General features: G+C 47.6%; 1 protein-coding gene across 3 annotated transcripts in view; it reads left to right on the top strand.

Annotated features, from left to right (window-relative positions):
- Fubp3 (far upstream element binding protein 3) overlaps positions 1–21,183 on the top strand; it is a 52,195-nt gene extending 31,012 nt beyond the window's left edge. For 2 of the 3 annotated variants that reach the window (XM_074052990.1, XM_074052989.1), the window contains exons 7-18: positions 1,455–1,617; positions 3,440–3,538; positions 5,560–5,664; positions 6,669–6,771; positions 7,484–7,584; positions 9,487–9,628; positions 13,702–13,862; positions 14,619–14,692; positions 14,951–15,031; positions 15,210–15,286; positions 17,740–17,811; positions 18,940–19,854. In XM_074052990.1, the coding sequence (XP_073909091.1) occupies positions 1,455–1,617; positions 3,440–3,538; positions 5,560–5,664; positions 6,669–6,771; positions 7,484–7,584; positions 9,487–9,628; positions 13,702–13,862; positions 14,619–14,692; positions 14,951–15,031; positions 15,210–15,286; positions 17,740–17,811; positions 18,940–19,094 (1,333 nt within the window). In that variant the 3' untranslated portion in view covers positions 19,095–19,854. The other variant, XM_074052991.1, reaches the window with a different exon arrangement.

The raw sequence follows: 21,183 nt of genomic DNA, 5'->3' as shown, positions 1-21,183 counted from the left end.
TAAGTTTTGGGGCCCTTGCAACAACCCTAAGGTTGGCATTGCTTTCCTATGCTAGTACGTGCGTGCTGAGAGCCTTGTGCCAAATGCAGGCTTCATAAACCCAAAAACCTTCTGGGGATGGGGGATGTGCTGACTTGAGTCAGTTCACTTCCCTTTTTCAATCTATGAGTACTGTTGCACATGGGGACAGGGGTGCTGAGATTATGTCCGGCTCAATAGGTAGGGTTGTTTTATTGTTTCCATTTCTCAGGGAGTCTAGATGAGCTTAAATTCTCTTGTTCTGCTGTAACATTGCAAGCAGTGAACCAGAATAAATATCGCTGGCAGGTGTGCATTATAGGGCAAGCTGGATGGTTTTGCTGGAGTTGCGATATTTTCTTCCAGCACAGGTTAATCTAGTGCACCAGCAAAATATTAAAAAGCTGCTGTAACTGAGAAACGCCATGAAGCTAGTTCCTCACACAAAGGCTGAAGACGTCAAAAGGCAACAACATCTGTCTCCTACTTCTCTTTCTTTTCTTCCTATTCTTCTAACCATTCCTACTTTGTGTCTGTCCAAGGAATTGAAGCCATGGGATTATAAATTTGGGAGAAAACACTTTCTAGTGAGCAGTAGAGCAGCCTGTTTAGTAACAAATTCTTCTTTATCGAGGAACCAAAAAATAGATGGTGTGTGGTGATTTAAAGAACAAATTCTGCAGAAAACACAACCAAGGAAGATTCTGGTGCAGAAAAGGAAATTTGTTCAACAGAGGACTTTGCGAGGCTGGGTTGTACTGTTGCCACATTGTAGAGATCGGGTCCCAACTGCACTGCACAGAGCAGGTGCCTGTGGGTACTGTGCCAGGGCAGGGCACTGCCTCCCTTTTCCTCACCTCTTGAAACTACACTGGCAATTGGTGGCCAGTTGAAGGTCATAGGGCAGTTTTGTTGGCCAGGGAGAAGACATTTGGAGTTTGGAGTTCAAGTAATGACTACTAACCCTTGCTTTCTTTCTTCCCATCTTTCTCATCACTCTTCTCCTGCCCTTGTTTAACAAGTGTGTACTGAATGTCTACTCTCTGAGGGGGTTTTGCTGGCTTGGGGAGCAGAGAGATTCTACACAGGGAGGTACATTCTGCCACCAGAGCAGCTGACATTCTGATAGGCAGAACATGTTTGTAGAGACACAGGCAGGTGCAGAAGGCAGACATGCAGGGTATGGTGTCTGGCAATAGCCAACTCCTTGAGGCTCCATGTGAAAACAATGGTATTTTGGTGTGTGTTGCTTTTATATTCCAGCCCAGTAGCGTGATGGATGGCACAGAGACCTCTCAGGTTGTGGGGCAGGAGCTGGAACTGGATTGAGGGCTGCCTTGACTCCCTCATGCTTTCCCTGGTACTGTTTCCCTTCCTTCCAGACCTCAAGCACTCATTTCATGCTGATTCTCTTGTGGTTCTTCTCCCTCCCAAAGACAAGCCAAACGGCTCCTGGGGCAGATTGTGGACCGCTGTCGAAATGGACCTGGCTTTCATAATGACATAGATGGCAACAGCACAATCCAGGAGATTCTTATTCCTGCATCTAAAGTGGGTCTTGTCATCGGCAAAGGAGGGGAAACAATCAAGCAGTTGCAGGTATGTGAGCCCTATGCTGCACAGAACAGACAGCTGCCTTGCAGTGGGCCTTCATGCATCTGCCCTGGGGAGGATGGTTATGACCAATTTCCTAATTGGTCTGGCCTTGCACCTGTGGTACTGAGGCTCCTTTCCAAACTTCTGCTCGAGTCAGAGAGGCTTCTTCCTCCATTCAGCAGGCACATGCTTAGCATGTACTGTAGCCAGAAATGATTCCAAGTGTGCTGCTGTGTGTTGGGGCAGGTGTACCCTGGCGCTGTGGTCTGTCAGCAGCCATCGTAGCAGTGAGACTCTGTCAGGACTGTTAGGAGTGCCATCAAACGACAGCTTCGCCAGTGAAAGTAGTGTCTGGAGTTGGGGCCCTGCCCTAGCTCCCCACATCATTAGTTCTGTGATTTAAATATGCTTGTTTACAGCGGGTTTGGTGGCACTCACCTGGAATCCTAGCACTGGAGAGACTGAGGCAGGAGGATCTTGAGTTCAAGGCCAGCTTGGGCCATCTAGTGAGGTCCTGTCTCAAAAATCCAAAAAAGGGGAAAAAAAAACTTACTTACTTTTCGAGCCATCAGGGTCCTTGTAAAAGAATGAAGTACCTGTTTTTTGTCACTGAGCTGAAATAATAGGCACTCTTATTTTTATGTGAATCTGGTACTAAAGAGATGTTCCGTGGACAACAGCTGCTATTAGCTGCAGAAGCCCTCATATGAGATCTGAGACACATGGGCCGAAGCACATTTTAGATTTTAACATGCCCAGCAAGTTAATCAAGTGCATATTTTCCCAGATAAACATAATAGTACCCACACTGACTGAGAGAAAGGCTATAAATGCACTTGCTGGAGTTCGGTTTTGCTGCCGCGTTAGTTGTAAATAAACTTCTGTTGCAGAGCTCTGGGACTTTTGCAGCTATAGGTAAAGGATGTACCTGGCTTTGTGTACACTCATACCCCAGGCCTGAGATTATGGAGGACATCTCAGAACCTAGTGTAGACTCGGATAGCTTAGAATTTGGTGTCCCATACTCCATGTTTCCACCCACCACTTGTTAGCCTTGGGCAGCCTGCTTGAGAACCCTTTTCACCTGGAAATGTGTGGTGGCTGCACTTTTTCCCACAGTGGACATAAATTTTAATCAGATATTGGTAACCAAAGTACTTTGCTCTTTGTATAATATTCAACAAGAACAGCTCAGGCCAGTTCAGTGGCTCACCCCTATAATCCTAGCTACTCTGGAAGTGGAAATTGGAAGGATCACAGTTTGAGACCAGCCCAGGCAAAAAGTCACGAGAAATGCCCCCCCACACAAACATATACACCAACCTCAGCCAATAATAGCTGGGAATCTTTATTGTTTACACCTGTCATCTCAGCTATGCAGGAAGTGTAAATAGGAGGCTTGAGGTTCAGGCCAACCAGAGCATAACCACACAAGACCCTATTTTGAAAAATAACAAAAGCAAAAAGGTCTGGAGGCGTGGCTCAAGTGGTAGAGCACCTAAAAGCAAGTGCAAAGCCCCAAGTTCAAGCTTTAGTAACTCTGAAAAAGACAAAAAGAAAACATCTCACTAATGTTTAGATATTCCAGGGATGAAAAAAAAGTAAAATAATTGTTTTATATGTCACATTTGGACATTGCTTAGTATAGTCTGTATGTCTGAATTCCCAGAAATCAGCTCCACCATTCAGGTCAGAAGGCCATCCCATTTGGTAGGTAGGGACATGGGCTTACTGTGAATATGACCTGACCCAGCCCCATTTCTTGTAACTTCCTGCATTTTAACTCATGACAGTGAGGGCTGTATGGGTGTGTGTTCCTCCACAGGAGCGGACAGGTGTGAAAATGGTCATGATCCAGGATGGTCCACTGCCCACGGGGGCAGACAAGCCTCTTCGTATCACTGGAGATCCATTTAAAGTACAGGTAGGAAAGACCATGGATTGTGTGTCTCCTGAATGTGGGCCTGTGAATTGGTGATAAACTGGAGTTTTTATCTTATTCAAGTAAGTATAAATAACCAGGTGGTCCTGTATTTCGGGAAACCAGCTGTCTATGAGAAGAATCTAGAGTTGTGTTGCCCAGTGCTGTTTTTAGTACATCCAACTTTAATAAAAGTTTCCACTGGCTGTATTTCAGCATGAGTGTGGCTGCCCATGGAACAGCAGATGAATAACATTTCCACTGTGTGGAAGATGGTGCTGGGTAACACTAATCAGGTACAGTGTAGACTTGCCGGCCATGCAGGCCCTCTAGCTGGGGGTTGAGATGAACATGGGTACCAGAGCCCAAGTTTGCTTGTGCCCCGAGCTCTGGAAAGGATAGCCCCACTTGCTGAAAGCAGTCAGAGTTGGATCTGCAGTCACCTGGGTCCTGTACCCTCCTCCTCCTGCACTTAGAATATCCCAGGCCCGGGGCCACAGGCCAAAGCTGCCATACTTCTTTTGGAAAGTTGGGGTTTTAACCCAGTGGGGGCTACAAGTCCCTGGCAAAATATTTCCCCCTGTTCTTAACCCCATCATTCAGCCAAACTGGTCAGGGTACACATGTGAAATACTAGTTTGAGAACAGAGTAGAGGGTTTTAGTGTGAGTACAGCCCCTCACTTCCTTCCTTCCCCCAGAGCTTCAGTAGTTTTGTTTGATGGTACTGGGGTTTGAGCTCAGGGCCTCACGCTTGTAAGGAAGGCACTCTTACCCCTGAGCCACTCTACCAGCCCCAGCCTTCTTTAAGTATAAACGGGGGCTTTTTAAAAATCCAATTGAATCTAATATTTGCTCATTCACTAGAGTTTGTGGGCTCTACTGCTGTCCAGACCTAGAGCTCCTCAGAAGGAAGTGGTAGGTCTGCAGAGGACTGCTGACCATAGGATGCTGCCTAGCAGCCCTTCTTCCTGCTTTCTCCATCAAAGCGTTGGATGGTATTTTCAAGGTTTTGTAGATGGTAGGAATACACTGTACCACTAAGCTATGCCCACCTTATTTTTTCATTTTAAAACTGTATATATTCCAGTTTTATTTATTTGAGAGAAGTAATCTATGTTCAGATTAAATTATTGTTTTTCTTCCCCCAACCTTTTTATTATGAAAAACCTCAATCATCCAGGAAAGTAGATAAAAGTGCAGTGAACAACTGTATACCCTCTGCTTACTTAACATTTTGCAGAGTGTGGAGTTTCTTTTGTTTGGGGTTTGTAACAGGTGGGTGGTATGACTGTCTACCCTATATCCTTTAGCATGTGTCTCCTAAGAATAATACACCTGACAAAATTAGCAGTAATTCCACAGCATTGTCTATATTCAGTTGCTGGTTTGGGTTTTTTCCAGAACGAAGAATCCATTTTGGTTTGTGCTTTGCCTTGCGTTTTGAGGTACAGCATGTTCAGATTCCCATGGGCCACACTGGTATGGGCTGGCAGGTGTGGTAGGATGCACTTACCAAGGGCATTCTTTTGGAAGAGAGCCTTGGGGTCTGCCTCAAATGCAGTGAGGTTCATGAAGCAGTCTTGCCAGTAACTCAATAATTTAAGCATTTTAGCTAAGAAATAAGGAGTCTGAGTGTCAGAGATGCTTCCATAGTCTTGGCCTGCCTGTTCTCTCACCTAGCTGGAGTGCTACTGCCAAGGAAGCCCCACTGAAGGCTTCTTTCTCACAGAGCTGCTCTCAGCCAACCCTCCCACTAGAAGGGAGGCCACAGGAATCGATCTTGGACACACACAGATGTTCTGACCAGTGTTGGCTTAAGAATGTGGGCCCTCATTTGTGTGCACCTTCTGGGCCAGGTGAAGAAGACATCCTGTAAGATGTGATGCATACATCCCCCACCCACAGTCAAGCACCTTCTGTATCTTCACACCTGTGTGGGGAGGGTTGTATCTTTACATTTCACCTGGCATGATCTTTTTTCAGGACTTTTTTTCCCATGATGCTTTTCATTTTGTTTATGCAGCAAGCAAGAGAAATGGTACTGGAGATCATCCGAGAAAAAGACCAAGCTGACTTCCGAGGTGTGCGTGGTGATTTCGGCTCCCGAGTAGGAGGAGGCAGTATAGAGGTATGCTTGCATTACAGTTCATTGGGCAAATGTGCTGGCCAAGGATGAGAACAGACTAGGACTGAGTATAAGAAGCCAGCTGTGTTGGAGGGCAGGGGGAGGTCATTTGGGGCTTTGAAATAACTTGCTGCCCAAGTAAAGGCCAAAGTTCAGGCTTTCTTGACCGTCTGTGTTGTGATTACGTCAAACTGGAATCTTGTTTTATTGATGAGGTAGAATGGTGGTGCTGGGACTCAAACCCAGGCCTTGCATATGCTAGGCAAGCCCTGTACCACTGAGCTACACCTCCAGTCCAGTAGTGAGATTTTGGAGTTGGTTGAGTGGCTTAAGAGATAGAGTGCTGGCCTAGCAAACACAAAGCCCTGAGTTCAAGCCCCAGTACAGGAAAAAAAAGAAAATGAAATTTTGATATGTGCCACAAGGATGGACGTTTCGAGCAATTTGCTTAGTGCAGTAAGCCAGAAGATGGCTACAGAATAGGCAAAGCCGGAGACAAAGCAGAGGTGACCAGGGTCGGGAGGTACAGAGTTACTGTTTAATGGAAAGAGTTGTTAGCATTAAGAAAGGTTTTGAGTATGGACAGTGGTGACAGTTGCACAGCATTGTGAAGATGTTTAGTGCCACTGAGTTAAATACCTGCCAGTGACTGAGTGGCATGTTACAGCTCATGTATTTTAACCACAATTGTAAACACAGAGAACACTGCATTTAAAGGATCACCGGTATAATCAGTATTGTATATTTATACTTACAGAATTTGGAAGATGAATTGGTCCTTTTTATCCTTTAAGATTTTTTTTTCTTGATTTACTTCATTTTATAACTGTTTTGGTTGAATCTTGTATTTATTTGATGTATTTAATTGTGAAGATTGTGTTCATTAACTATAATAGACTTTATTATATCATTTCCAGAATTGCCCTGAATAAAAACCAAGTCCACTTTAAAAAAAAAAAAAAAAAACTGGCAGAAGTTTTGATGGGGTTTTGTTTCTCTGTGACTAGGTGTCTGTGCCTAGGTTTGCTGTTGGGATTGTAATAGGAAGAAACGGGGAGATGATCAAAAAGATCCAGAATGATGCTGGTGTAAGGATTCAGTTTAAACCAGGTTGGTTTTGATGGCTCAAAAACCCTTAGTGGTAAAGTTTTACACCTAAGAAAACCAAGGCTGTGTTATCCTATACAGGTGTTCTCTTTTTCTCCTTTGCAACATTGTTGCCAGATTATAAATCCTGGAGGGCATGTGTTCTTGGATGCTACTTCTCATGCCCTGATGCTCTAGCCCAAGGGTTTCAGGCCTGTTTTTTGTTTTTGTTTTTTCTTAGATTGCAGAAATCAGCATGTCATTTCTACCTTGTAATTCTGCTAAGTAAAGACTTAATTTTTTTTATTGTGTATAATTAAATATAATTTAATATCATAAAAAAGGTTTTGTTTTGTTTTTGAGATAGGGTCTCTCTGTACAGCCCAGGTTGATGTTGAACTCAAAATCCTCCTGTCTCAGCCTCCCAAGTGCTGGGATTGCAGGTGTGGGCCCACCACACCCAGTTTCTAGTGGTATCTTTAAAAAAAAAACAAAAAAAAAACTGTTCTTGCATAATGATTGAGTATTGACCTGAAACATGCAAAAAAAAACAAACAGAAAACATAATCACACTCATTTTCCTGTTGACCAAACCACTCCATAAGAGTTGGTGGAGCTGGTGACAGTCTTGTTGCCCTTTTGGTACCAGGAAGAATATTTACTGTGAATCAGATTGGCTTTGATTTCCTTCTATCTTTGGGCTTTTCCTAATTCTCTCTCTCATCTGGTTCCACAGATGATGGGATTAGTCCAGAAAGAGCCGCTCAGGTCATGGGCCCTCCAGATCGGTGTCAGCATGCAGCACACATCATCAACGAGCTGATTCTTACAGCACAGGTGGGTCCAGTTCTCTGGATTTAAAGATCTGGCCCCCAGAAGCAGAAAATGCACAGTGGAGCACTGGGGCAGCACCACAGAGTACTTACCCCTCAGGCTCCTAATTGGAGACCAAAGGTTTCTCCAAATATTTCTCCTTGCCTGTGCATTTTTTTCTGCTGGCTTCTTATTCCCTGCCTTTATTACCCAGAATCTAGATTTCTTTACCCAGTAAATGCTAGACTGTTTAAACTGTTTGGAAAAATACCAAGCTAGAATACCAAGTTTCCAACAATATTAAGTGAAATCTAGAAAGCACGTCAGGATCCTCCAGAGTCCTAATGTTGTCTTCATGCACTTGGTTTCATGTGTGTCTTTGGAATATGAGTGAACTTGTCTGACGTTAGTATCTCTTAGCACCAGAGTCCACCTGCTCCACTGTGGCTTGCACTAGGGAGCTGCTATAACTGGTGGCAGATTGGCATGTCTTTCTGGTGTGTGACTGAGGAAAAGCCTGAGAACACCTACAGCCAAAGGAAAAAGCAGCAGGTTGGAAATTATATTCCCACCTTTGCCCTTAGACATGTAATCTTGGATTAGCCTAGGAAGCTCAGCTCTCTGAGCCGCCTCCTTTCCTCACCAGCAAACTGGGCGCTTTTCACCAGGAGGAAAGTAAGCCCTCTGGGAACCCTTCTAAATTACAAATATGTGGGCCCCATCCTAGGTCTTTAACTCCCACAGGAGGAGCTAGGTTCTTAATTGGAGTCCCAGGTACTTCCTAGGGTTAGGAACAGCTGGCCGCATGGGCTTTGATGTCCTCTCCTGTAGCAAGTTTATGAGTCTAGGGCTGCAGAGGCCATGAAGCGTTTGCAAGAGAGCCTTGTCCTCTAAATGTACTGTACCCAGAAAACTGGCTCTGGTATGTGAGATTGTGTGCTTTAACGTAAGTCCTCAGATTACTTTGTTTACTTGTCAGTTGTCTCTCATAAAAGCAGAGTGCACAGGAAAGCACTCCAATTGTCTCAGCTTTCTGCTGGTTTAGATTCTGGGTAAATGTTCAGTTTGTTCACAATTGACACGAGTAGGTGTTGCCAAATATTTCTGCACTGTATTGATCTACTACTTGGCTTCTTCCTTGCATGAGGAAGAGTGTAGCCTGACCAGGTTCACCTCAGTATTTAAAACATTTTAGTACTGCAGCTCCAGAGTGAAATGGTATACAGGCTGAAAGCTTGTTCCTTCTAAAGAGAAAGGACCTTCTTCTGTTAGGGTGAAGTTTAGGCTGTCTGCCTGATGGATGATGTGAGCATGATCCCCAGACATCTCCAGCTCCAGGCTGTGGGTAGGCCTGGCTAGTCTCTCCATCCTACCTTGTTTTGAGTCAGGTCTTGCTATGCAGCCCAGGCTGGTTGGCTTGAGTATAAGGTATTCTGATTCGGACCACCAAGACTAAATTGTCCTTTAGAGGAGCCTTGGCTGGGAAAGGGTCAGGACTTGTATGTCACTTACAAATGTCCAGAGCTCTTCAGCTCTAATATTTAATACCTGGTTTCTGTTAGGCCCACAGGAAAGAGCAGCCTTAGCTTTGAGAAAGCCTGTAGATCAGGGCTCTATAACTAACACTCAAGGAAGAGGGCCACTGGGCTTCAGGTGTGAGTTTGCATCTGCTGCCTGTTTCAGGTGTGTGTGTGTTTGTGCTGTTTACAGGGCCACATGTGTTTATGTATACACATTCTCCTCAGAGTGTACCCCGGATGTGGTTCATTCTGGTCTGAAAGTGGGCTTCCAAGTCTGAAATTGAGAGACAGTGGTTCCAGGATGTGGTGTTGATTATAGTCTGTCGCTTAACTTCCTTGCCGGAGATGAAACATGGTGCTGGTGGGCAGAGGCAGAATCGCAACTAGAGCCATGTCTCCTTCCCAGGAAAGAGATGGCTTCGGAGGCCTGGTGGTGGCCAGAGGAAGAGGCCGTGGCCGTGGCGACTGGAGCGTGGGAACCCCCGGTGGTATCCAGGAAATAACGTACACCGTGCCAGCAGATAAGTGTGGCCTTGTCATAGGCAAAGGTAAGAGACAACTGCTGGATTTTCTCCTCTCCAGATGCTAGAAGGGAAGCAGGTGGCAAAGACCTCCAAATTTGCAGTAATTCTTGCACAACACCAACTAAGGGGCCAAGGCTGCAGTGTCAGCTTCCCTCTGCCAGAACCCTGTTTTGCCGGAGTCCCTGACTGAGTCTTTCATGATGGGGGCAAAGTATATTTGAGTATGGGCAGAGGGTAAATAAAACCCACTACTTGCTGGAGCAGCTCAGGCTGTTGAAGAGAGGGCCTTGGGCGCTTGCTGACAAATTAACTCACCCCTGAGGGAGTCAAAGGAGCAGTTGAACTCATATCCTCAGGAAGAGTGCTTTCTAGCATGTGCCACTTCTTTTCCTCACTGGATTTGGGTACTTAGTCTTTATTGACGTGGGAGAAGACAGCTTTTCTTCTCCCCCCCCACCCCTCCAGCAGTACTGGGGATCGAACCCAGGACCTTGCACATGCTTAGGCAATGCTATCACTTGAACTTTGCCTCCAGCCCTTCTGTTTGTATTGTTTTTGAGATAGGGTCTTGCTAACTTTGCCCTTATTTGCCTTGAACTCAAGACCTTCTTGCCTCTGCCTCCAGCATAGCTAGGATTACAGGCGTGTGCCACCACACCTGGCTATAGTGGTAGTTTTTATTCTTTTAGCAACACATGTACCTTGAGTAACAGACACCCTATGGAGGGAGATAAAAAATTGATTTGTTAGTTGTTTCTAGACATGTTATATGGAAACCCACTAATTACTAACAGATCCTTCCTATCCTTCAGAGAGAGGGCAGATGTCTAGGCCATTGGTGCTGGTTCACCTGTGCTGCTGAGCAGCAGAAAGGGGCTGCTCTGTAGTGCTGGCCCCCCTAAGAGCACCAAGCCCAACCTTGTTGCTGGCAGAGACTTCTGTTTGTTGGATTTTGTATTTTCCTGGGGGTGGTAGGGTGGGTACTGAGATTTGAACTCAGGGCCTTGTGCTTATTACTAAGCAGGTACTCCAACATTTGAGCCATGCTGCCAGCCTCATATTTTCTTTACTGTTTATTTAACAGCATATGAAGGAAATAAATATCATCTTTTTCTACCCAAAGTTTCTCAGATTTCTTTGCTCACCAACTATCTCTTAGCTGTGGGGTAGGGGACAAGGGGGCAGTGCATGTTGCAGAGAACTTGACTTTGATTATTGAACACTTGGGTGGTAGAGACAATACAGGTTTTGTTTTATTTGGCTTGGTTTGGGTTGTTTGTTTTTTAAGACAGGATCTAGCTCTATAGCCCAGACAGGCTTTGAACTCAAATCCTGCCTCAGCCTCCTGGGATTATAGATGTGGCCACCACACCCAGGTAACAGTACAGGTTTGTTTTGATTGTCTGGTATATTGCTGCTAAGTGGGTACTGCTAGCCCGCTCAGAATGCTGAATAAATCCCATACACAATCCTGACTGTTGACTTGGTACCATATCAAATTCATAGATACCTGTAGGTAGAGAGGAGCATAAGATTTTCACTTAAGCATGTCTTCAGCAGATCCTGGCAGAGACATGTCTTCACTGTGACAGCTGTGCGTGTGTGTGTGTGTGTGTGTGTGTGTGTGTGTGTGTGTGCGCGCGCGCATGTGCACACACATGCACATTCATTCCACAAAATCACCCCAGTGGTTCCTAGAGGACAGGGATAGCAGAAAAAAGCAATGATACTGTCCCGTATGCTCAGTAGTAGCCTGGAGAAATCTGTGAATAAGCATGGGGAGGGTCTTTTTCTCCACACCCCAAGGCTAGGGGTGAGCTGTTTCCTTTTTTTGGGTGAGGGAGAGGGAGCAGGATCCACAAGCATCAGGCCCAGCTCTCCCTGCTCTGGCCCTTGCACTGACAGCGGCCTCCTGGGCCCCTGCTGGATTTCCATGATAAACACAGCAACATTGACAGATAGTGTGGCCAGCCCTGCTCTTGTCAGCCAGGCCTTTTAGCAGGTTTGATTAATTGCTTTACGATTTCACATCCAGCCGGGGACCACTGGTGGGTCGCTTCTGCCCCCCCATCAGATAGAAGAATGGAGTGGGCTGCTGAATGAGTCGATAGACAGCCACCATGTGCCAAGCCAGTGACCTCATTTTGAGGGAAGATGAACTTAAATTAACTCCTTCTGGCCCCATGTAGTTTTGAGACGCCTGCTCACCTTATTAGCATGTTCCTGAGGCCTCTCTGCAGAAGCCTTCAGGTCCTTAGTCTCAGACACTTGCCTTCTCACGCTTCTGCCTGCAGAAGCCTCTGAGTGGAGGCTGGTATGAGTCCCCTATGTTGGAGGCTGTTGAGGGTGCCTGTGAAAATGACCTCCATTTTTTCTTTGCTCTTCATTGCTCTCCCAAAACCATTGCCTGGGGGCAAAGCTGCTCGCTTTTCTTTTGGCAAAAAGATAAAATCCACATGGTCAGGAGGGGCTTGCACCTGCCTGGAGGCCAAGCAGGGCTGTTTGCTTTGGCTGAGGTACCCCAAGTCACACGTCTGCCATGGTAGAAAACATAGCTCTTTTCTGAACCACTACTTTAAGAAAACCACAAACACAAGGCTTGCTTTTGTTGGTCTTAATTTTCATTTTATTTTTATTTATTTATTTTTGGCAGTACTGGGGTTTGAACTCAGGGCCTCATGCTTGTTAGGCTAGCATTCTACCACTTGCCCTCTTTTGTGCTGGGTCTTTTTGAGATAAGATCTTTCCCAGGCTGGCCTTAAACCTTGATCTTACTGATCTCTTGTCTACTGAGTAGCTAGAATTACGGACGTGAATCATCAGTGCCTGGCTTTTCCTTTAAAGTGGCCCTAAATAAAACCAGGCTGATGCTGAATCAAGCTTGGGACCCAAGACCCAAATGCGCAGTCCCCGGTCTTCCTCAGTGTGAACTGCCCTTGTGCCTATAGGAAGGACTACCAGACAGAGCTTGCAGTTTTGCTTCTTGACCCCCATAGAGTCCTGACTTCCTTCTGGATGAAATATATATATATATATCTTTTCCCTTCTCTTTGTCCTCTCCTCCCCTTCTTGCTTGGTAGGGTACTGAGATGTGTTAAGGGTTGTGGGGTACGTGTCAGTGCAGTGACACACATTGTCTCAGTCTGGTTTTGGCTGTGGAGGAGCAAAGCCAGCAGACCCTTGCCCTGTCTTTGATCACCTGGGGCTGGCTTCCTGCTCTCCTAAGCCAGACTTTCAACGTTGTATCTTTTTCTCATTTTGCAAAACTGTATCCTAACTTTTGCTTATGTTGTAGGTCCTCCTAATACCCCCCCCCCACCCACATTGACAGAATAGATCTATAAGTTCTGTGGAATTTCAGAAGAAGAATCAGAGTATTGTTAAGCTGGTGGGGCTTTTGTTATGCAAATTTCATTAAGAGGCTGGGACTCCCACAGGTTTTTCAAAGAGTCCAACTAAATTTTTATTAGCCCACTCCACTCAGCCCCCTGTTAATTACCACGCGGGCGCGCACACACACACACAATTTTTCCTCGCACTGCCTCTTTTGCATCACACTGTCACCTATCTACCCATTCTACCCATGGAGGCAGCAGCTCCCTGAGAGGGGACCTGAGAAGGCCCAAGTGGGCTCCAGGCATTGTTGGGGCTATGGCCGGCTGTTTGACCCGTGAAAGGAGGGAGAGTGGTGCAGTGGTTCATGCCCGTGCTGAAGGCCCGCATTGTGTATGTTGGGGCTGTCAGGTCTCCCTTACACAGAAGGATCCAGTGCCTTCCCTGGGCAGACGACCATGGCTAGTGTGGGAGGACTATGAGCTGCCTCCAAGGGTGAGCTCTGTGGCCTGCAGATCTCTGGGCCTCAGCCTACTGGCTCTCTGCCCCTTGGCCACAGAGACCATAGTACAGCTCTGACAGGTCATCTTTGCTCCAGAGAACTGGTGCTGCAGATGAGAAAGCCCTGGGTTTGGTCAGTAAGTTGAAAGTGCTTCTCTTTCTCAATAAGATCTAGTGTACAGAGGTTCCAGCCTCTCCCACAAACAGCCATATGGCCTTGCATTCACCACCCTTGCCACTTACCCTGAATCTCCTACCTGTAGGGGGTGAAAACATCAAAAGCATCAACCAGCAGTCGGGAGCACATGTGGAGCTTCAGCGGAATCCCCCTCCTAACACCGACCCCAGCCTGCGGATATTCACCATCAGGGGCAGTCCTCAGCAGATCGAGGTGGCCAGACATCTCGTAGATGAGAAAGTTGGCGTACGTACACAGGCCTTTCCCCACCTGCCTTAATACTAGCTGGATTTGCTTTTGGATGGCCAAGGTACCTGCTTTTCCCCAGAACCTTGTACTTCCTGTGCCTTTCTGTCATTGCATCACATGGGGGTGTCCCTTCTTCCTTTGCCAAGTAGAAGGTCCGAGGCCCAGGGAATACCAGGGCCAGGCTCAGGCCCAGATGCAATGAAGGAAGCTCCTGGCAGGACTCGCCAGGCCACAGAAGTCAGTCCCCAGAGCATGTCCCCTGCAGGCTTAGATGAGCAGCTGGGCAGCAGCCTCCCCCAGCACTGCCCTGGGCTCCCTGGGGCATCGCCCTGGCCGCCAGCCTGCAGGCAGCATTCATTGACTCTGGCTTTAGTTTCAGGCACCTCAAAGCAGATAAAGAAAGGGAGTGTTGATGGAGGACAGATGGGCCACTGCTTACCTCAATGGGGACGTAGAATGGCAGAAAGAGCCCTGGGCCAGCCTAAATTGACGGGAGAGTCAAGCAGGTTGGTCCTCCCCGGGTGACATGCCAGGGCAATTGTGGTGGTGCCAGGACTGGCCGTGTGGTGGTCTTGGTCACTCACGGGGCAGCAGCACTGCTGCAGATACGGCCTGCATGAGAAGGAAGCTAGTGTGAGTGCAGAGCTGTCTCCTTCACTTGACTTGCCTCCCAGACATGGGCTTTGCCTCGGGCGGGACTGAGTGGGGTGAGGCACTGCCAGCGGGGGTGAGAGCTCCTCTGTGCCTACACAGGGTGCCAGCCTTGGAGCCCCCACAGCCTTCGGACAGAGCCCCTTCAGCCAGCCGCCTGCTGCGCCTCATCAAAAGTGAGTTTTCTGCCTCTGCCTCACCACGGAGCCTCCGTCACTCCCCACCCTTCTTTCTTTTCCGCTTCTTCCAAGAAAGCACTGCTTGCTTTCCTCTCACCAGTGGTCCCTCCTGCCTGTCTGTAGCTCACTGACCAGTGATAAGTGAAGCCCCCCAGAGCCAGGGGGCTCTTTCTGTCACTGCCATTTTCTTAAGGGGAGTGGGCAGAGCCTCTCTCCACCAGGCTCAGCTGGTTTCACTTGCTCCTCTTCCTGCAGCGCCTTTCCTCCAAGGGGCTCAGGGTGCTTCACCAACATTGCTGCTAAGGTGAATGGAAACCCCCACAGCACACCTGTAAGGTAGGTGGCCTGGAACAGACAGTGCTAGAGGTGTCATGTGGCCCTCTGCTACTGGCATGGCCATTTTGCCTGGTGGGGTGAGGGAGGTAGTCAATACAGAAGCAGGCAATGGGGGTTAGAGGGCGGAGGGCGCCTTTGACACACACAGACATAAGTGACTCTCTTTTGTCATCCACAGTGGTCCTCCAGCCTTTTTGACCCAAGGCTGGGGCAGCACCTACCAAGCATGGCAGCAGCCCACACAGCAGGTCCCAAGTAAGTGACTCCTGAGGGGTGGGGTGCATCTGCCCTCCTGGGAAATCCAGAAGTGGCCTGGTGCCAGGTACAGGTTGCCCTTCTCCAGAGATGGGGGACATAGCGGAATGCATGTGCACAGTTGGGGCTCAGAAAAAACGGTATCGGCCTCCAGCTGACTTGGGAGTCCGGGCTGGCTCTCCCTGACCCACACGTCCTCTCAGCCCCATAAACAGGTTGGTTGTGGGGATGTTTCCACTGAACCTCTCCTGCCCTCCTCTTATTTTTGCACTTCGAGGGCCCCAGAGCTCTGCACTCCTCCCCAATGCCCTGCCCTGCTCCTCTAATCAGTTCCCTGGTTGCTGGGGGCCCTTTCCCACTTCCCCATCTTGCCTCAAGGTGACCTTCTGTCTTGTCTCCAGTATCTTCTTAGAAAGTAGAAAGTGGTCCTTTTTTTTTGTAGTACTGGGGTTTGCACACTCAGGGTGTCATACTTGCATACTTGCTAGACAGGGCAAGCACACTACCGCTTGAACCACTCTGCGAGCCCTAATATTTTTTGGTGTTTTATCACTGTGTAACCTTGTCTGATCTCAAAGACAGGATCCTCCTGGCCTCAGTCTCCTGAGTGCTGGGATTATAAGTGTGTATAACCAGGTCCTGAAAAAGGGGCAACTGGTTGTGGAGAAGTGCTTGTGCATGATCCAGCCCCTCCTCCTTACCTTAGGACAGTAGGTTTCTTTTGACCCACCTAAATGTCCGTCTGCCTGGAAAGCCTTGTTCAGCACAGCTATAGGTCAGCCAGGAACCACACCAGGCTACTGCCCATGCCATGGCCCCTTTCTGTGGAGCAGGGCCTTAAGCACACTCCCCTCCCCAGTACCTTTATTCTGCCCTATGTGAAATAAAGTGTTTGGGTTTGGTTTCTCAAGGACTTGCAAGCACAACTATATAGTTGTGTTTTTCCCCAAAACCTTCTTATGCAGTGTTTAAAACTTGAGCAGAAATTTCATGATCAGCACCTGTCTGCCATCTGGGCCCTGCTGTCAGTCCCTACTTACTGTGCTTGCTGTATCCCAGACCCTGCTTGCACTTAGTTCCCCAGTTTTTCACCTCCTTGCTGCATGGCCCTGTGGAGGGCAGTGTTCTCATTGTCAAATCCTGTTCTGATCCTTGTGCTCCCCGGGAAGCAGGGTGATGGAATTGCATTCACATTTGCCCTGTTGTGCCAGAGGACCTGTGAGAACCCCTAGACTGTGAGGACAGTAGAGCCTGAAAGATCTGTCCTCCTTCTGTGAATTCTCTCCTGTGGAAAGCTTGGCCCTTAAGCCATGATTCAGCAGAGACCACAGGCAAGCCCAGTGAGATTGGCCAAGGTGTGGGGGCAAGCAGAGTAAGTGAACAGGCCTTGCTTTCTGGCCGCCATGTGGCAGCCTGATCGTTCAAGACTCTGGTTTTGGTCAGTGAAATCTTGTTAGGAAGCAGAGTCCTGCCACCTGCCTTCCATGCCTGAGGGGAGGTTGCTGCCCACATCCCACTCTTCTGGGCCCCCACCCCGGCCCCCTGGAGGAAAGGGAGGATGTCTGCTCTCCTTTCTTGCTTCCTCCCCAGCCCCACGCGTGGAGCTCGGTAACTGTCCTCTTCCTCACAACCAGGCTTCAGTAAGTGAACAAGTGGAGAAAGCACTTTGCTGTGAGGCATATATAGCGGCACATCCTTCTGCCTGCTGTAGGCTGCAATTGTAATAGGGAACACGCTGAAGGGCCTTTTGTGAGCCTCCACAGGTGGACGCTCACCCATCCTTGACCTCAGCAGAAACAAAAGGTCCTGCCTCATCCTGTGCTAAGTCTTTGAATCTTTTCATTTTGGCCCCAACTCTGTCTCCCCTTATTGTGGTCTCCACTGCTAGCGCGGCACAGGGGAGGCATCCAGAGCTCTGCACAGAATCTGCCCCAGCAGATGTCTTCCCTTTTCATCCCACTTGTCCCAAGGAGGCTGAGTCGAGCACCTCCCACTGCATGCACCTTGCTGGTGTGGCTTTTTCCAAGGCTGTCACCTTAATGTCAGGCTCTGCATGGCTGTCTGCATGCTCCCTGCTGTTGTGCCTAGATGGGCAACTGTGGGTTGCTGAGCAGAAGGGCCAGGTGTAGGGTGTCCAGGATTGTCTGGACCCTTTGTCTTTTTGAAGGCAGGTTCAGGGAGTCTGGGAAGGCTATTGCTGCAGCCCCTTCAAGACTTTGCTAGCTACAGCTTGGCTCTAACTGGGGGGGCATGTCAAGGCTCGCCACACCCCACTAGTTGCCAGTCCTTGCCTCACAAGGACCATAGTTGCAGCCTTCACCTGGTGGCCTGCTGTGCCTTACAGGCGGAAGCTGTGGACTCACATGGGCCAGTAGTGAGCCTAGGATATGCAGAGAGCTGGGCCGAGGCTAGGCAGGGCCAAATGTCCTAACTGCTTTTTGTTTTTCTCACAGGCCAGCAGAGCCAACCGCAGAGCAGCCAGCCTGACTACAGCAAGGCCTGGGAAGACTATTACAAAAAGCAGAGTGAGTGCCAAGGCCTCTGGACCAGCAGTCCTGTCCCAGCTGCTCACCCATAGGCTTCAAAATTGTCCACAGCGTGGTATAATCGGGTCTCTAGTGCCTTCCCTGTGTGACTGGGTTACAGTACTCACTTTATCTCCTCCATTGCTGGCTTTGTTCCTGCATGCCAGTCCCTACTCTTTCCCCTGCTGGATTCAGAAGGGCCTGGAGGTAGGCTGCTGCCCAGAGGTGTGGCCTCAGGTCCAGCGTCACCTGTCACAGTAAAGCTAGCTCCTATGGGGTGCTGTGTGTGGATGCAGCCCAGCTGGGTGTCTTGCTCTTGGACAGCGTCACTGCTGCCCCATCTATTGGACTGTTTCAGGGCAGCTGAAGAGAAAAGAGATGATGAAATTCAGGGGAGGAATCCTAAAACTGACTGAGTGCTGGGTCGTTTGTTTTTCTTCATATATCAGCCAAGCTAGGGGTTGCAGATAGCAAGGAAAAACACCCTAGTGAGTGAGGGTCAGCATTGACCCTCCACGCATTCCAGTTACTGGCTGAGGTTGGGCTCTGGCCTCCAGAGAAATCTGGTGTCTTGCATCTGAGGGGTGTTGCTTGTAGTAACTTGACTATGCTTAGGTCAAAGGCGGTCAGAAAGCTGGTTCGCCCCGAGTTGGACTTAGCACTCACCAGGACAGTAGACCTTATGGAGGCCAGAGGCAGGGTATTGGGGAGATCTTCATCACCAGGGAAACTTGGATAGTTCAGTTGTCCATTGTTCCCAGACCTCTCACACAGTGTTTCATGCTCTCTTGTGGGCCTGGCTACCCTGTACAGACAAATGTGGGCTCCTTTCTCCCCTCTCCGTCTACCTGTTCTGTCTTCCAGTGCTGGGAACTGCAAGGCAGGTGATGTTCTTCTGTAGAGAGGGTATATCCTCAAGTGGGGTGTGGTAGGGACCCAGCAACAAAAGGCCAGTCACACTTTCTGTAGTAAGCTCTCTGCAGTGCCACATGTCGCATTACAACCTGGGCTCAGGCACCATATCCAGAGGGGGAGCAGATGCCCGAGGGCTTTAGGGAAGGGACCTCCCCATGGCCCCTATTCCCCTCTCATTAGTTAACTCCAGTGTTTTCTTCCTTTGTCAACCAGGTCATGCTGCCAGTGCTGCTCCTCAGGCCAGCTCCCCGCCAGACTACACAATGGCCTGGGCAGAATATTACAGACAGCAAGTCGCTTTCTACGGGCAGACATTAGGGCAGGCTCAGGCCCACAGCCAGGTCTGTAGCCAGTCCCCAGCACTGTAATGTGTCCCAGAGCAGCTCTAACTCCTGTCTCCCCGCTCTGTGCTTGCCTCACACTGAGCCATGGAGGAGCAGCTCAGGCCCTGTGATCCCCTGAGAGCCCAGCTGTAACTACTCTGTCCCTTTCTTTGCCCCAGAGAGAAGTTGGGGCTCAGGAAAAGGAAAATTGGTTGGGTAGCCCCTTAAAAGGAAGTACCTGCTCAGTGCTGATGGCTGCTCTCTCATTCCCTCTGGGCCTTAAAGTTTCCCTGATTATAAATGAGTGCCAAGCTTACCTCCAACACTGAATGGTGGCACACTCCAGCAGATTGCTTTTGAAGAAGGTGGGCAGCAGCAGGAGGTGGCTGCTGTGCACACCCATGACTGGGCAGGAGGAGTGCCAGCTCACCGTCCTGCACAGAAACCTGAAGAGCTCTGTCCACCCCAAGGCCAAAAATGGATTTCCCATTAAAGTGTTTCCACAGGGCACCTTTTAGGTGACCTGATGCCAGTAGGCCCCAGGAAAGCATGCTGGTTACCTCCAGCCCTGGCATCTCACTGCCCAGTTGGCTGGGCCTTGTGGAGGCCAATTGTTAGGACTGGTGGGGACCAAGGAGAAGCAGTACTTGCTCCCTTCCCTTGTCCCTGCCCAGGGTTCCCAGCAGAAGAAAAGCCCCATCTTCTTCCAGAGAGGTTTTCCTGACCTGAGACCCAGAGGTGCTTTGGCAGGGGCACCCATCACCTCCCGCCATGGCCCTCAGGCTGACCCTCTCCCTCCCCCCCCCCCCACAGGAGCAGTAGATGGGCGTCTGCAGCTGGCTCTTCCCCCGAATCAGTGTGAGAGAAAACCTGTTTGTAACAGAGGTTTCTAGATTTGCAAACCTTTTGATGAAGAACCTTTGTTCTGTGAAACACTATATTTACATTAACAAAATTTTTCTAAAAATCGGAAAAGGTAGATACTAAAAATTGCTGATAATTTTTATTTCATTATTTGTGTTTGTTATTTCAAAGTGTAGGCTCTGGGATTCTTTTTGGAACAATACCTGCAAATTCAGGTGCCAGAAAATGCCTCAGAGCAGTGACATTTCAACATGGTGTGTTTTGTTTTGTTTTGTTTTGTTGTTTTTGTGTCTTTTTATTTACAGTTTTTTTCTGTTGCAACAGAAAGTGGCTTGGAAGTCTTAGGTGGTATGTAACAAATTCTTTTTAAAAATTTTAAACAGTATTTAAATATTCTTAAATGTAAATTCAGTAGTGTTTTACTTCTAATTTCTTGTATCTTGGCTGTCTGGTTTTATTGCATTTTTTTAAAAAACAACTATTATGTATTGTAATTAATTATGTGAATTCTGAATTGAGACAGATAATTGTATTGCTGTCCAACAGGGATTGGGAGGGGCATTTTTTAGGGTTTGTATAATTTCTAGAGTTCTAAAGGGTAATATAAAACGCGTCCGTGTGTTTAGCAGACATTTTCTCATGTCTCTATTACCAGGTGCAATTGTGTATCTAAGACCTCCAAGCTGGTTTTAAAAACAAAACAAAAAGCCTTTCTCTATTCTCAGAAATATAAATACTGTTATTTTTAATATTAAAAAGAAATTCAATATAACTTTTAACAAACACTGTGGAACATTAAACCATATAAAATGTAGTAACTATTTTTTAATTCCAAGATGTGTTTTGCTTTTTTCTTTTGAATATTTTCTTAATATTTGTCAAATTAACTAGATGAATAAGTAAATCTAGTATTAACCACAGTATGAATTAAATAATTTTGATTTATTAAAAGGGATAATATGATTTTCAATGTTTACTGTAGTGTATCTTGTACAGATAACATGTATTTTTAAAGGAAAAAAAAAAAACGGAATTGAAGCTATTTTTTCTTGCATTTTTAATTGACCTGAGGACATTCCGTTTGAAATGTACTGAAGTTACACCTTCTGGTTTTTCTCTTTATTTTTCTTGCAATGCTTGAAATGTCTAACTATTAAAGAAGGCAGTTGGGAAGTGTTATGCATGTCGTTTTAAAAAGGTGTTCTTTTTATTTGACTGACATTTTACACTATGTAATAAAATTTCCACAAGGCATCTTGTGGGCCAAGTA

The sequence above is a fragment of the Castor canadensis genome, chromosome 13, assembly GCF_047511655.1.
Source record: "Castor canadensis chromosome 13, mCasCan1.hap1v2, whole genome shotgun sequence".
NCBI classification, from domain to species: domain Eukaryota; kingdom Metazoa; phylum Chordata; class Mammalia; order Rodentia; family Castoridae; genus Castor; species Castor canadensis.
This window is presented reverse-complemented; position numbering and strand designations above follow the sequence as displayed.